Source organism: Podarcis liolepis (assembly GCF_965112155.1).
Source record: "Podarcis liolepis genome assembly, chromosome: 6".
Classification (NCBI taxonomy): Eukaryota; Metazoa; Chordata; class Lepidosauria; order Squamata; family Lacertidae; genus Podarcis; species Podarcis liolepis.
The window spans coordinates 47383293-47399866 of record NC_139559.1 but is presented as its reverse complement, the minus strand read 5'-3'; the positions used below and the strand labels follow the sequence as shown (position 1 = coordinate 47399866).

General features: G+C 42.8%; 1 protein-coding gene and 1 long non-coding RNA gene across 5 annotated transcripts in view; one reads left to right on the top strand and one right to left on the bottom strand.

Annotated features, from left to right (window-relative positions):
• The window catches only part of TULP1 (TUB like protein 1), a 31318-nt gene extending 19773 nt beyond the window's left edge, over positions 1–11545 (bottom strand). For 3 of the 4 annotated variants that reach the window (XM_083509388.1, XM_083509386.1, XM_083509387.1), the window contains exon 1: positions 15–1198. In XM_083509388.1, coding sequence (XP_083365514.1) covers positions 15–555 — 541 coding nt within the window. In that variant the 5' untranslated portion in view covers positions 556–1198. Of the gene's footprint in view, positions 1–14; positions 1199–7790; positions 7840–11005 lie in introns of those variants that run through there. The other variant, XM_083509389.1, reaches the window with a different exon arrangement.
• LOC310709587 overlaps positions 1–16574 on the top strand; it is a 479424-nt gene that overhangs the window by 410716 nt on the left and 52134 nt on the right. The gene's annotated exons all lie outside the window — the stretch shown is intronic.

Genomic DNA, 16574 nt, shown 5'->3' with positions numbered 1-16574 from the left:
GTTGTGTCCCTTACCTGGTCGGGGGGCACTTGGCTCTTCCGCAGGGCTTGATTCCTCCTGCTTTTTCACTCTGGTCTTTCTTGGCTTGGCCTCCAGTGAAGTAGCCTCCTGCCGTTTCTTCTTTGGCTTCTGCTCCAGCAGGTGAGGCTGCATGAGGGGACATGGGTTGTGAAAACCAATGCAACATCTCTCTCCTGAAATGACCCCCCCAAATGACCCTCTTCCAGACAACTGCTGAGAGTAGCCTGGTGACGTGCTGCCTTGTTCTCTGATAGTAGGTTGGGAGGCTTTGGGGAAATGGCTTTGGGCTTTTGGGGAAATGGTAGTCCAAAGTCTACACAGCAAGCGTAGCCCATAAACAGTGCCCTGTATCTTGTTTTGATAAACTTGTGCCCCATTCTTGTTAGGAAGGGGCTCCAGTTTTGAGAGAAGGAAGCAAGCCCTGATGGTTACCATGAGAACAAGGTGTTGGACTAGATGGGCCATTGGCCTCATCCAATTGGCTCTGCTCATGTTCTTATGTTCACCTGACAGGTGTGTTGAAATCTTTACCATCTTGTTGCCCTAAGCTTTGCAACAGAGAAGAATTCCAAGGTCCTGTAAACTCAGGAGAGAGTGGCATAGTTCAGTAATTTTAGACTTATGTGGAGGCTCCATCTTTAGATGACAGTAGCGTGCCCTTCCTACCAAATGTGGAAAGCTAGCCCTGCTGCGTTTGGGGACCCTGGACATCAGCCTCAAAGTCCTGCCCTGATTGAACCACTGATCCAAAACATGCTCAAATGGAAGCGGGACTTCTCCTATGTAACCAGAATGTGGAGAGACCTCTGTAGCAGAGCAGAAGCATTGAATGTGGCATCTTATAATTAAAAGGTACCAGGTGAGGGAAAGGTCTCTGCCGGGGACCCCAGAGAGCCAGTACTGCATTAGGATGGCCAAATAGTCTGACCTGGTATAAGGCAATTTCTTAGGAGAACTGTGGATAACAGATGAACTTTCTAATAAAATCTAGTAGCAGTGGAGCCTGGTCTATAGGGGTGATTGGGACTCTGTCCCACCAACCTCAGCCTGCTTCCTTATTATACAACCATTTAGGGGACAGGGCTGCCTGTCATGGACTCTGGCTACACCTCTCTGCCTTCTGCTCCACCAGTACCGACCACCACGGTCCAATAAAAAGGATGAGGGCTGTGTATGTTGTGAGCGGAGAGGGACCGAGAGCATTACTATTCCCACCGCTCTTCTCTGCCCTGATATTAGGCTACAATGGAAAGAAAATTGTGCAGCAAAGTAAACTGATGACAAAGTGTGGGGATGGGGCACTGTTGGAAACAATCTCACATTCAGGTGATTCAAATGAGCATCACTGATTTATAAACCAAAAGAAGGCTGAGCATGACTCCCTGTGGTCATGCACATCTCCAGGACTATTATTCCTTCACCTTCGTAAGTAAGTATCCTTCCTAAGGGACTGTCCACCTTTTTCATTTGATGAGCTATGTGGGCCAAGTCCAACATTTTTTTAAAAAATTAAAGGCCCAGAATAAGAGAGAGCAGGGGCTTTGAAGTTGCCCATCAATAGAGTAGGTCAACAAAGGGCACAGATCACCAGGTCTTTCCCCACTGTAGTGAGATGTACTGCATTTCTAGTTAAATTACGGTAATTATTTCTAAAATTGAATCTGTATATGCGAATCAGCACATGCCATTTTAATGCAAATCTTGTTCCTCTCCCCCCCCATTCAGCAATAAGTGACTACCATAACATATTCCTGAACTTAATGTCTTTCTTGCCACTCAATTTACATTTTGAGTCTTTGCTACTAAAATAATCCCAAGGTGAAAATGCTAATGGAAAGGGAAAATAAGCAAAATGGTTAAGCTGGTTAATTTATATTGGGTGCGGATTTTCCCCCCTTCTCCAGCTTGGCATCTGCTGGTGAGAACATGAACCAACCACACAATATGTGCGCATATGCAACATGCTTACAAAAGCAAGTGAGTTGAGTTGGCCCTGAATCAAAACCGTGAAGTAAACAAAGCACTCTCATATTTGCAAAGCGCGAAAAGATGTAGTAACTCAGGCCCACTCAGAACTGAACAATGCAGGGAGGAGTAGATGAGACACACAGCCTTTAGTCGAGGAGGGCCTTGTAGGCACCAGGATAGTAACTGGGTGTGTGTCAGAATAAACAGACAAGCCCCATGCAGCCAATATGCAAAACCAGTCCGCTCCTGCCAATCCCACATGCTTAAAACTCATGAATCATGCCTTTAGAATGATAAGGTTGGTAAAAACGAAAAGAGATTTAGGGTCTTTTTTATGTGGCTTCTGGGTGTTTTTTGTTTGTTTTAAATAGGGAATAAACCATAAGCACATTATCATGGTGAGGTGTCTTATAACCATCAAGGCTAGAAGTGGCTCCCCATCTGTGGAATGCTCTCCCCAGGGAAGTTTGCCTGGCGCCTTCATTATACACCTTTAGGCGCCAGGCAAAAACGCTCTTTTTAACCAGGCCTTTGGTTGATCCGATTTACATCCTATGCCCTTTAAAAAAAATTTTTTTTGGGGGGTATTGGGTTGCTGTTTTTATTTTTATTAGGTATTTTGTGGTTTTATATCTTTATTTTATTCTGTGAACTGCCCTGAGACCCGGTATATAAATTCAATAAATAATAATAATGATTTTAAACTGAAGAGAAAAGTGGGGGGGGGGAGACTTTAAAAAAGAAAACAATACTTTGTTTTGCATTTATCTCAAGTCAATTATTTTTTAAAATAATTGTAGTTAAGAAATTTGCTCCTGTCACCCCAATAATTCTGGGCACGTTTTAAATTTCACAACCAAGCAACCAACGAAAATGTGACGAAACTACACAGCAACTGAACAATGATGAATAGGGCAGAGTCAAATACACCCATCTCAATTATTTTAGGCTGCATCACAATTAGCACCACTAGGTGGCTCACTGATACCTATGGAGAAACTAAACCGTCTGGTTTATGTAGTGGTAAAAAAGAGAATAAGGAAAGGTGCTACTCAGCTCTGTTGAGTCATCTGGAATTTTTGCCATAGGGTGATAAATGTGTATTGCTCTCTAAATATGTTGCAGAAAATGCAAATGCGTATGCTGAAATAGTGTGTGGGGATTTCCCAGAAAACGGCAAGGTTAAAGTCAATATTGCCATATGCACCAGTTGTTGGTGTGGTGTCCTCTATCCAGCTGCCACTACATACAACACCTCTCTGAGGTAATGGTTATTGGGAGTTTTAACAAAATTGCAACTAAAAACAGCAACCCACTGATGTGTACTTAAGTCATGATATCCAGACAGCTGGGAGGAGTGCAGTTGTTGCGCCAGTGTGTCTGAATGCAGTATGAGGAGACCTCTGAACCTAGTCAACCCATGACATGTTGTTGCCAGTTGAAGAGACACAAAAAACCATATGAACCAGCTACTAGTTTCCTGAAATTCTTAAATGGCAGCACCATGACAATGTTTTTGTAGAAGGGAGTAAGGTACTGATTTATGAGTGGTGCAGAAAAGTAGGAATGGTTCACTGTGGAAATGCTGAAGAACTATTTAACTCAAAAAGATATGGTGGCTAATCTTCATGAAGGATTTTTTTTTAATACCACCATTAGCAACTGGTGTGGCTGCATTCTTAGACACCTTGCTGTGCTAATGCCCAGTCCTTCTGTGTCAAGGGTTTTTACATGGACCTCACCACTTCAGAAACAATAATAAACCAACATATCACCTCTCTGAGGTAATGGATATTAGAGTTTTGAGAGAAGTTACTTCACTAACATCACATTAGTATACTTGTTTACTTAGAAGTTATTGAATCCAACAGGGCTTGCTCCCAAAGGAAGTGAGCATAGGATTGCCGCCTAAATACTCTACTGTGACTTCTGAAGTAAAATATCCACTGAATATTCAATAGCCAAGATTCATGGTTAACATTTGACATCCAGTTTTTGGTAACAGTGCTTCCAGTTGACAGAATGTGAAGTTGAAGGGAGAGAGAAAACATGAGAACATTTACTTCAGCTTCTCACATATAAACAACATAGCAAGAGCAGAACCATGTTACTAATTTAAGGCAGAAGCTGTGCCGGAATGTTCCCCACAGAGGTAACATCTGTAGTGTCTCCTCACCTACACAAAAATAGTCTACTGAAGACTTTTATTTTGCAGTGGTGGTGGATAAAACCTTGACCTTCTTCTTGTGCAGAGAAAAGCTTAAATTGCAATAAAATATGCCTTCTTAAACTTGACAAGCAGAGTTCATTCAACACTAATCTCATTATAAAGGTTATTTATGTGTTTTTTTTAAAAAAAGTTTATTAAGTACTACAGCCTTGTACTCGGCACTGCTTGGGAATCCTAATAATTTTTTTTAAAAAAAAATGAGTGCAGTTTTGAAAGATTTAGCTCACAATCTTGATTCAAAATGGAATCTAATTGTATCCAAACGTAGATAAAAATGTGCTCTCAGGTACCATGATGCCAAATTTTGTTGAGTTATCTTAAGAGGTGCCCAAATGCAGAACAAACAAAATATATAGCAGAAGACTGACATACGATAGAAGGTTATATTCAAAGCACCCCAATAAAAATAACAACAGTAATAATAACAAGAATAACACAACTTACCAACCAGGTCCCCAATTGATGGCAAAGAGGGAAACAAATAAGAAGATGTTTATTAACTTGGTCAGGTTAAAAATGGAATACTGCTACGTACTGAGAAAATATTGCACTCCAATATGGAGAAATCTTGGAATATGTAGATATAATTTATCTCAGCATTGTTACAATATGAGCTTCTTACTCAACATCTGAAGGGTCATAATTTCCCTCTCTGTGTTGCATTAATGGAGAGAGTGACTTCCTTCCAAATACAATATTCTAGGATCAATCCTGTCCCAGCAGGCTGAGGGGAAGCATATTTACTCATTTTTATTTTATTCATTAATTTTTAAAAAATTGGACTGTAGCTGGAAATAGCTAGTATATGTAAGTTCAAAGAAAATAAATGTTTTAAACCCACAAGGGAGGGATTGCATTGTGCATTATTTTCTTTCTAAGGGGCTTAATGAGAGCTTGTGTATAGTGATCCATTCCTTCAGTCTACCTTGGGAGCATTTTCACATTTCCTTTAAATGCTGAAAGATGTTTAACTCTGCCTGAACTGGCCACCTCATCTGCTTATGGAAGTGCTTAGGTAACTAAAGCCCTATAGGGATTTGCATTGTACAGAACACTGACCATTAGACAAAGAGACAAAGACTGATACTAGAAGACCTTTTGTAAGGAATGGACACACCTCTCTCTCTCTCTCTCTCTCTCTCTCTCTCTCTCTCTCTCTGTCTCTCTCTCTCTCTCTGTCTCTCTCTCTGTGTGTGTGTGTGTGTAATGTCCTTGACGGGAACACTCCACGTTACAACATTTTGTTGCAGCTCCCGCTTGTTGTGTAATAAAAGGAGGGCACAAGTTGGACACGAGTGGAGAGTGATATGCGCCACCTTCTTTCCTTATGTCAACTAAAGGCTTGCGTGTCTCAGTATTTTCAGCTGCCTCTTATTTAAAAGAATCATCTTAGAGCCTCAGCAGCTTTAAATTTTCATATTGGCTTCCAGAAAGGGCATAAGCTGCAGACACACAATATGTGGAGTGCTTTTGTTGAGAATGTTCCTTTCCCACTCAGTATTCTGCTTCCTGGTCCAGGAATCAGTCAGTATTCCATGGCCACTGAGCATGCTCAGTCCTCATTGGGTTGTTTTGTGTATCACTCCCCCCACTGGATATATATTTTATATATAAAAAAAAACCAGTCATTCTGCAAACCTTGATTCCCCCACTTCCAAGCCTGTTGATACCTTCCTTTTTTAGTATGAGTGGTCACATTCTAGCTACATAAACAATGGCACTCACTGCCCGCACATCAGAATTAGGGGGAAGGATTAAAACGACACTAGACCTCAACTAATCTGCACAGTCAGATGCATATACATGCATGTGCCTAAATGTGGGTGTCCTGAACAATATATTGCATTTGAGGCATCAGTGGACAGCTCACCAGTATACCGTCTCACACAGAGAGTAAGAAGACCATGACAAATATGGCTGTGTTTACCTATGAAACACTGGCAGTATAGAACGAGTATCGCGAGCCAAAAGGTGCTCATAAATAGCCTGTAACAACAACTCTGTTCTTCTGAGATTGAGGTCACTCGGAGCTACGGTGCAGAGGAAGAAGCAGATGGATCAGATTAGGTGCCCTGCATCTAATCCCATTTATCGAGGGCTATATATATGATTGATCAAACAGGAAGTCATGTATCTTGCGCAAGAAAGGTGCTAATGCAAAACTGCAACCTAGCGCTTGGAGACACCTATGGTCTTCTTGTGCCACACTATTGGTAAACAAATTATTTCATTGGCTCAGACTGGATCATCCAACCCTATGCCTAAGCAAGGAGGAAACAGGACATGGTCCAAGATCTGACCTGGACTAGATATTTCTACAGTGGGGTAATGAATAGAGATCTGCACTAGAGAGATGTGGATTCAAATGTCCACTTTAGCCATGAAGATTACCGAATGTCCTTGAGCTAGTCACTATCCCTCAGCATAAGGCTCACAGGGCTGTTGTAAAGATAAAATAGGACAACCTCCTGTGTATCTGTTGCCCCAAGCTCTTTTGGAGGAAGTGTGCAGTACAAATGTAAGAAACAAAGGTTTGGGCTTGGTTACTGTGACCCCACTGGACCCACATTCTTCAAGCACATTCAAAATGATGTTTTTGAGATAAACCAGTCTTCACTGAGATATGCTTTGAGGCATTTCTTGCACCATATACCCTCTTGAAGCATGAGCTGCAGAAATTTCCTGCACCTTTGTCCAGCTTCATGGTAATAATTAGGTCCAGGGACCTCACCTTTGCTACACCCTTGTGCAAATTAATTGAAACAAAGCATATTTTCTATCTTACTCGTAATCCTGCACTCAAAATGAACACGAAAAGTCAGTTGATCATTATGGTGTTAGAAGCCTGCAGCCAATAGAAGGAATGATGCACTCGCCACAATATATTGAGGTTCTACTAAAGAGAGTTATTCCAGAGCTGGAAAAGATATCCCTGACGATACTGGGATATTGCAGCAGGATCTAGCCCCCTGTCACACATCAAAAGTGGTGAAGAAATTCATGACAGAGCAGCAAATACAGGTACTTGATTGGCCAGGGAATTCCCCGGATGTAAATCCCATTGAGAATTTATGGACTATATGCAAAAGTCACCTCCTTGCTGTAGACTGTACGACTATGGAGAAGCTCATTCAGGCGCTGATTCAAGTGTGGTACAAGGATCCGAAAATCAACAGTGACTCTTCAAAACTAGCGGACTCCATACCAAACCATGTTCAAATGCTGCTTAAAAATATCAGAGGTCATATCCATTACTAATGTACATATATGTGAGTTTTGTACAATAAAATACTAAATTCATTGTTTGTTTCAATTTATTTGCACAAGGGTGTATTATGTAGCAACCACCTTTCTCAATTATTATTTTTCAAAATCATCAGTTGCTCAGAAGAAATGAAGCATCACTTCAGTTCATTGCTAGACATGGACAGGATCTCGCACACCGGCTCAAACAACTAACATTAGCCTCTGCTGTAATAGGAGCCCCAAAGAGAAACCAGAGCTTAGACAGACACATTGCAGCCTAGAAAAGAAACCAGGTAATAAGGGTGGTTGGGACAAATTTTCCTACCTGCTTATTAAGTCTCTGCTGCTGAGGGCTCCCAGGTTCCTCACTTGCACTGAGGGAAGATGGAGAGGAAGACAGGGAAAGCAAATATAAGGCATTAGGCAGACTTACTTTAGGTTATTATCTGAACATATTTATGGAGGAATTCCTAGCCATGTCATGATATCCTCCAATAATTCAATGAGCCTGAGCACAGCCATGGTGCCCAGAAACTATGTGTGATCCTTTCTCGTGTCAGCAGGTGGCATTATAGCTTATCTAGGGTGCTTCCAGAAATTCACAGGTGCTTCCAGAAGGGATTTTATTGTGGAATCAGTGCTACTCATGCCCACAAGTTTTTTTGTATTTTCCACATGACTGATATGATGGCTCTCCAACACAATTCCTCAAAGACAGTGTAATTGCAGCTCTGAATAGGAGATAGTTCTAGTTCCTAGGCTATCCAATGTGGAGCTTCCTGGAGGAGCCACTTCTGTCACTGGACTATGATGGCTAGTGGTCTGACTCCTTGGGATGTCAAGAGAGCTCTGAAGAGAGACGCTCACCATAGAAACCTCATTACCCCAAACAAGCCAATAGCTGGAGCAGAAGGCAGTTGCCCTATAACTAGCTGGAAGGCAGCCCTCAGTGGATGGGGCATCCTGTTAATGATGACCTAGCCTCATTATAAAACCAGGACTTTGCTAAGGCAACTTGGATCTTTGGCTTCAGCTGCATGAGTACTCTCCATGGTCCTGAACCCACACCTTGGACTCCCTCCAAGGTGCTGGCGCCTTTGAAACCATAAACCTCTGACTTCGCCTTGCTTGGGCCACCACACCTTCTTGTTGGGCATCCCTGTGAATCACAACAAATGCCAGTAAAAATAGAGATTTCTAGGATGGGGTCGAAACCCATCACACTAATAATACTTAGCATTTATATCATGGTCTAAAGAGCTTCACATCCATTGACTTGTCCAAATCCTTACATCAGCCCTGTAGGTCTGGGATGGGGAACCTGTGGCCCTCTGGATGTTGGTGAACATCCATCTGCACCAGCAAGCATGTGGATGATGGGAGTTGTAGTGGGATTTACTGATAAATACTGCTAAACTTCTGGAGGGTCACAGGTTCCCCATGTTTGCTCTAGGTAGGTTAGCAGATGGTGGCAGGGGGAGGTTCAGGCTGAGAACTTGTGCCTTGCCTGAGTGACTAGATGGGTTCATGGTTGAGATGAGACCCCCACCAGGGTCTTCCTCACTCTCTTACCACCACTGCGTATTTAAAAGTTACCCCCTTCACAATATACCCAATTTTTTGGTGCTGACCGTTGCCCAGTCAGCTTTTTAGCTATTTACATATCTGCACTATTCAATAAAAAAGTAATATTTTGTCATGTACCCCAACATTAAATTTAATATAGAATCATTTCAAGACAATTTCTTGGAGTTTTGTGAAGATGTCAGGACAGCATAGAATGTGGTTAGTTTTCATTATATTGCACACCACAAATTCGACACTTTCTGGTGCAGGGGGCAGTTTTTCTGTAAAACCCATCCAAAACCCTACATTACATTGTTTCATGACTCAGCTTAGTAAATGTCCTCTGAGTATTGCTATGGCCTAAAGGTAGGTTAGATATTTCTCCAAGCAATAGCCTTGGTATTTAATGGACATGTAACAAAGACAGCTGGGAAGTACCAATAAATGCAATATCATTCTGAATGGCTCTTTGAGTTATTTGATATTTGATAGATGCATGTAACTCCTAAAAATTAGAGACAAATCTCCAACTGTCCCAAATAACTTATAAGCAGTAGCCTATCTTTTAGTTGGATTTTGGTTGCCAGAGCCTATTGTTAGCTATATTTCTGCACTGTTTTGAATAGTACTTTTAATTGTTTTTATGGTGCATTTATAAATTGCCATGAGACTCACATGAAAGGGGATTAATAAATTAATAAAATAATAACATTAACTGGATCCAATGAGAGCCAAAGGGGCAGGGCCTTGCAATTCAAAGAACAGAACACTGGGATGAACTTTCATTTTTGTTTTGGTTCTGCTATATTCCCTTAATACCTATAAATTAAATGGAATTTAAGCTGCAGGAGGGGAACACTTGGTGATGCATATATATTTCATACCAAACTGTATGATGGAAGAAATACTGATTAAAGCATAAATCAACCCCCTCCCCTAATGAACAGTATTCCAGGATTCAGATTACGCCTCTTTAAAGTACAACATATTCCACAACATAATTTAATGTAAAATTCAATAAACTATAATGTACAATGCTAAATTTTTCCTTTACAGAGATCATTGCTTTGTATAACCTAAGATCAAAACAAATGACTCAATTAATTAGATCCACATTTCATTTTTCTTAATTTGCCTAACTCTTCTTCGGCAAGGATAATAATATCGTATTTCTAAAATCTCATTACAATTCAAGCCTAAGAGCTAAGAATGTTTTCAAACACAAAAGCTTAAAGCGGTTTTTGTTCATTAGATTTATATTCAGGCCAGAGATTGATGCAACATTTCCATGTGACTACCATAGGACATCTAACCCACTTGGTCCCAATGTGCCAGAAAGCTGATTGTGTTCCCAGTGAAGGTGTCCAGCATACAGAAAATATGTGTGTTCTTCCTCCCCTCCAGCAGATTAATTTTTTTTAAAAAAAAATTATGATCTTCTTTGTCTGCCCTAGAACAGAATATATCACCCTGCACTAAGAGCTTCCCCACCATGCCTACCATGGTGAGGTCAGAAGGACCGTGGGACATTCACTGGGCGCCTGCTGAGGTTCATGGCCCTGAAAGGGACTCACGGCTGATCCCTGAAACCTCCCAACCCTGCTCTTCCTTCTCCTTCTTGCTGCCATTGCCTGTTCTCCCATGACCTCTGAGCATGGAAGCAGTGACTGAGCAGTATCCTCCACAAGCCTTGCACTTGCACTCTGGGGAATTATGTGGATGGAGCCCAACGGAAGAGGCCAAGCAAATAGTGACGGTGCTGAGAAGGAGGAGGTGGTGAGCCCACTTGAGAGCAGGGATGAGTGGGAGCATCTTACTTAAGCCTTCCCCCCTCCCACAAAAAATAAAGACCCTGGAGCCTGCACTGAAGGACCTGATAAAATAGGGCCCCTTCTCACTTCCTGCTCAGGTTTCCAGGAGTCTTCCCTAGTGACTATCTACCCATACCTAAGGGTGGAGGGTCCTTGTACTTACCCATCTGATGTCCACACCTCACGGAGGATGTCTGACTGAAGGGGCATTGCTAGCAGCCAGTCTCCCTAATTTATTTCAGAGGTCCTTGGTCCAGGAGAGAGCAGGAATGCAGACCTGGGATTCAAAGCCACTTCTCTTGCAGACCTAGGGAAAGACGGCTCCTTCCTCTTTCCTTCCCCGGTGCTGCCTTGATCAAAGAAATCTGTACAAGAAGCTGTTTGCTGTGAAAATCAAATGGAAGACTTCAATGCAGCCGGCCTGTGGCTGTTCTCCTTTGCCTTTCCCATCGCCCTGTCCTTGCAAGGCAGCTCTAGCACTTCGTTCTGAGTATCCCCCCCCACAGTTTGAAATGAAATCCTTGATTTATATACACTGTGCAGCGGCATATAACTTCAGCATGGGCTTCTTGGGCAACCGAGAGAGAAGTTAGCGATGCCTCCGTGAAGCAGGTGATGAGAGGGAGTTGGGAAGCAGAGGAGATGATTAACTTTTTTATTTCTTCAAACTAGGTAATAGGATTTCAGGAGCTGACGGACTGCCAGCCAGGCCTCCTGGGAGATCTGTAGAATGGAACATCTGTCACTGTAATTCATTTAAACAGGGCCATGGGAAGATTATTGTAACTATGCAACACTGTGTCTGCCTTGCCAAGGACTGGTGCAAAATGTGTGAAACCATAGATCCAGGATGGAACTTTGCATGCCTGTGTGCCAGAGTCTCCCCCCCCCCTCGCCCCCTGTTCACAGCCTAGGACAGCTTTGCAGTTGCATCTCTCCATAGCAAAACTGTATACACACCATACGTTTAAGACATATGACTTTCCCCCAAAGAATCCTGGGAACCATAGTTAAGGGTGCAGGGAATTGTAGCTCTGTGAGGGGGTAAACTACAGTTCCCAGGATTCTTTGGGGGGGGTCATGTGCTTTAAATGTATAGTGCATACGTAGCCCAGGATGCAAATGGAGGAAGAGTCTGATGTGGGGGAGCTGATCCTGGAGTTAGATCCACAATATCTGAAGTCATGAAAATAAAACAAATGGGGGCAGGGGAAATGTCCAAATGAAAGCAAATGAAATGTCAGGTAATTCAGTACATAGGACAGTGATTAAGATTCTCTATTACTGGCCAAAACAGATGTAAATGGGAATTTGAAATGCCAAAGATTGCTTTATTAGCCAAAGCCTGGGAGAAGAGGAATGCTTTTGCCTGACACCTCAAGATATGTAGCGAAGATGCCAGGCAAGCTTCCCCATACCTGCCTAGAACTATTCCTCAGTTTGTATGCTTCAGTCTGTTTCCCATGCTTTTCATAAATCATCTACAGAGCCTCTTATCTATTTATATAAGATTGAATAAGTCTTGAAACCAAACCTTTCTCCCTGTCTCCACCATTTACCAGGTTAGAGTGTTGGACTAGGGCCTGGGAGACCAGGGTTAAAATCCCCGCTTGGTCATGAAACGTAGGCCAGTCACTGCCTCTCAGCCTAACCTACCTCACAGGGTTGTTGTGGGAATTTAATGAGGAGTGGGAGGACCATGCACACCACCTTGATCTCCTTGGAGAACAAGGTGGGGTATAAATTCAATAAATAAATACAACATGATACAATACAATACAATACAATACAATACAATACATTGCATTCTAATGGCATGTACAGTCAGTTGTAGAAATGCTGTTCCTAAGCAGCACTGAAGATCCTCATGCAAAAGCAGCCTCTGTTTATATTTGCCTAGCAGAAAACAGACTTATTAGCCATGTCTCCCAACTGAAAAGGAAATCTGCTTGCTAGGCTCTCTTCCCAAGGAAGACTAGAACCTTTCCCTCCATTCTTTTCAAATCTCTCTGTTTTAGACTCTTCAGTGATGGTGAGAGTGTACTTTATATGATGAAGCATTTCTGCTGAAGTGGCTCCATCTGGAGATTAGGGGAGCTATTCTGAGAGCTTCAGCAGAGCTGCGCTCAGCCTCTCCAGTGAAAGATTTCAGCCCTGATCGCCTTAGGAGAGATGCAGTCTGACCAACAAGGGCTGTACAGTGTGCTGCAACTTCCTGACACATTAACTCCATCCTGACCTGCTGCTCTAGTATAGCTAGGTAATAAACAGACTCTCTGCTCAACAAGCTTACCCCAGTTTTGAAGATGATAGATAGAGCCGAAACATTCACAAGTATTAATACTCCCCCAAATTGCCATTTTCTCCCAAATTATAAATGAGAAACACAGAATGCCAATTTCATATTTTGCAAATGGAATTTGTACCTTATAGTTCAAATGCATTGGACTTTACATCTCCTTATTTTCATAAGGTTCTCTTATGAAATCTCAAAAAACTGTCAGCTGTCAAATGCTAAATACTGCTGTGTGTTATTTATCAAATGCCACCAGGGTGTTTTCCATTCCAGTTCACAGGATTTGGAAAACATTGCCTAACTCTGCACTATGAAGGCCAGATCTTCCACACATTAGCTCTCACACAATCCAGATGACAGCATGTCAGGCACGGAGTCAGTGCATCATAAAGCCAGATGACTCAACCAGACAAGAGAAAGTTCCTCCTTACAAGTGGAATTCCCTCAACCTTCAGCATCACCGGATAATTTGACTGCAGATGGAGTAAGAGCTCTGGTAAAACCCCACCCACCGAGGCTTCCAAAAGGGGGGTGTGTGTAAGAAGCATGAAACTGTTTCAAAGAAAAAAATGTTTTGTTGGAATTGGAGAACTACAAATGCGCTAAGAGTATCGCCTTATAAAAGCCCCCTGGCATGAACACATATTGAAAATGAATCAGAGCAATGGAGAACCCCGTAGTTCACCAACATTTTGTTAGGTTTCTGTTATGCCACTGTGCAGTGCTTGGAGTCACAAGACTCTGTTTACATTCCAGACTGTTGGAAGTCTCACGGGAGATGGGAGACGGATGTTGATGTTACTGGTTTCCTGTTTCTTTGTTCCAGTTGTTCTCTGCCTTTCACAGAGAGCAGATGCATATTCTTTTCTGTCCTGTGTAGTTAGCAATAAAACGTAGTGGTGTAGTGTAGCACATATTTCGGCTTCTTCTGCTGCTGTTTGGATACCCTGTGTAATGGGAACATGCCTGAAACCTCATCAAAGGCTTAGATCGTTAATCACCGTCAGAGGAGATTCCGGAGACTCGACCGGAGGAGTGGCTCGGTTGAACGGAGATTCCAACCCATGTTAAGGCGAGGGGTTTCAAAGCACAACGGGGGGGGGGGGGACTGACTTCAATACACTCTCGGGTGAAAATGTGAACATATCCATAGTTAACCTAGTACAGCGAGAAAGTTTGTGACAAAAATATATATGTATTTCCTATCAGTGGGATAGATATCACGGGGCAAATTCCTCCCGATCAGAGGAATTCCGCCATTACTGGAGGCACCTCCCCGGAAGTCTCAAACTCAATCATTCTAGGATAGATAGATACCGGAGAGTTAAACTAGTTTCAGAGTCACTTCTCCCAAGGCAAGTCCATGATGGAGCTTTGTGAGGGGATGTGGGGGTGGGGTGTGTGTGATAGCCCTCCCTCCCTGCCATATCCCCAAACTACTATTCCCAGGACTCTTTGGGGCATGGTTGTGGAACTTGTGGCCTTCTAGATGTTGCTGAACTGCAGCTCTCATAATCCTCGACTTGGGCCACGATGGCTGGGGCTGTTGGGAGTTGGAATCTAACCATATACAGAGTGCCACTCCACTCCTGAGGCGTTCTCAAAGTAAATGGAGGATTGAACTCTGATTAATAAGAATACACACAGAGGCTTGAACCAGCAAGACTCTAGGAAGGGTGCATATAATAATCTCTGGCTGTCTCCAGCCCCTCGGCCCAGGTCGTTTTATTCACAAAAGAACTTTTTACAGAGTGTTCGAAAGAACCAATCAGATTTCTTCTAAGCATTTCAACAAACCCAGGTGGGGAGAAAGTTAAACTACCAAAACTAATTAAGCACGGGGTAAACAAAGAACAGAACTACAAAGGAGTACATTTGGCAACCCCGGAGGTGATAAACAAGCAATATACATGATAAGGAGGATTGCCAGGAGGACAGCGATCATTATCACCTTTATGTGAGATCTGTTTCATGGCCCTAAGATTAACATCCTAAGATTAACATATCAGAAAAGCTACATCAAAGAAGCTGCCCACTGTCTTTGATGACCCAGGAGCCTGCCTGGTGAAGCAACTGGCAACTGGTGTACGTGACTTGTGAAGAAAGAGAAATGGAACAGGGATGCACACGGGTGGATTGATCAAGAATCATATCAAAATAGTTTAAACCCAGTCAACGCAATGCTTTCATTGCTGACATAGATGTCTTACTCTATATTTGCTATAATTCCTCATTGCAATCTCACCTGATCACTACACACTCCCAAGCTTTAGAAGAAATCTGGCCACAGAACTGGCAGACGGAGATTGGTGGAGCAGTGCCCCATCTGCCCGAACCATTTATCACAACTGTGATTCACAGCCTTGTTCTCATCACCTCCCTCTGGATCTTGGTGAAGATGCCGAGATATAGTTATGTGCATCTTCCAACTTCTCTCCTTCCATGGAATTAATTTACAACAGCCAGTTTTTGGTCTTTTTTCACAAATAGTTGCATCTTTATCCCACTAGGTGGCAGTTTACTACCATCAACTTCAGCTGCCTACAAGGAATTTGGTGGTGTGTGGGCAGAGGTGAGGGGGGAAAGCTGAAAGAACCAAAGTCCCTTCTGTACAATGGCAGAGCAGTCGTTTTCTGTCCTTCCAGCTTAGAACAATGTTATACTTACAATTTCATTCTGAACTTTGCCCATGTGCTGCCTTAATGTTTCGGGTGGACACTTCCTTCACACACCTACTTGAGCACTAGGAAGCTCCACTGACAGTGCAGCCAGGTCTGGTTCCCTTTGGTTTCCACATATATCTTAAGTGACTCCAGATCACAATACCTCAAGGAGTGCCTCTCCCCATATGAACCAACCTGGGGCCTGTGATCATCATGTGAGGCCCTTCTTTGTGTGTCTCCTCCATGAGACATCTGGAGGGCGGCAGCACAAGAACAGGCCTTTTTGGCAGTGGCTCCCTGCTTGTGGAATATTCTGCCCAGGTAGACTCACCTGACACCTTTGTTACCTATCTTATAGGTATAGAGAGCCAGTGTGGTGTAGTGGTTAAGAGCGGTAGTCTCGTAATCTGGGGAACCAGGTTCACGTCTCCGCTCCTCCACATGTAGCTGCTGGGTGACCTTGGGCCAGTCACACTTCTTTGAAGTCTCTCAGCCCCACTCACCTCACAGAGTGTTTGTTGTGGGGGAGGAAGGGAAAGGAGAATGTTAGCCGCTTTGAGACTCCTTAAAAGGGAGTGAAAGGCGGGATATCAAATCCAAACTCTTCTTCATCATCATCTTCAGGTGTCATTTCTCCCAGGCCTTTGGCTATTTAAACAATCTATGGCCTTTAAAACTGTGGTGGGGGAGGAGGGATGTTTACGATTTTTGTTTGTTATCATGCTATATATTTTTGTGTTTTTATATTGCAAACCACCCTGTGATCTTTGGAA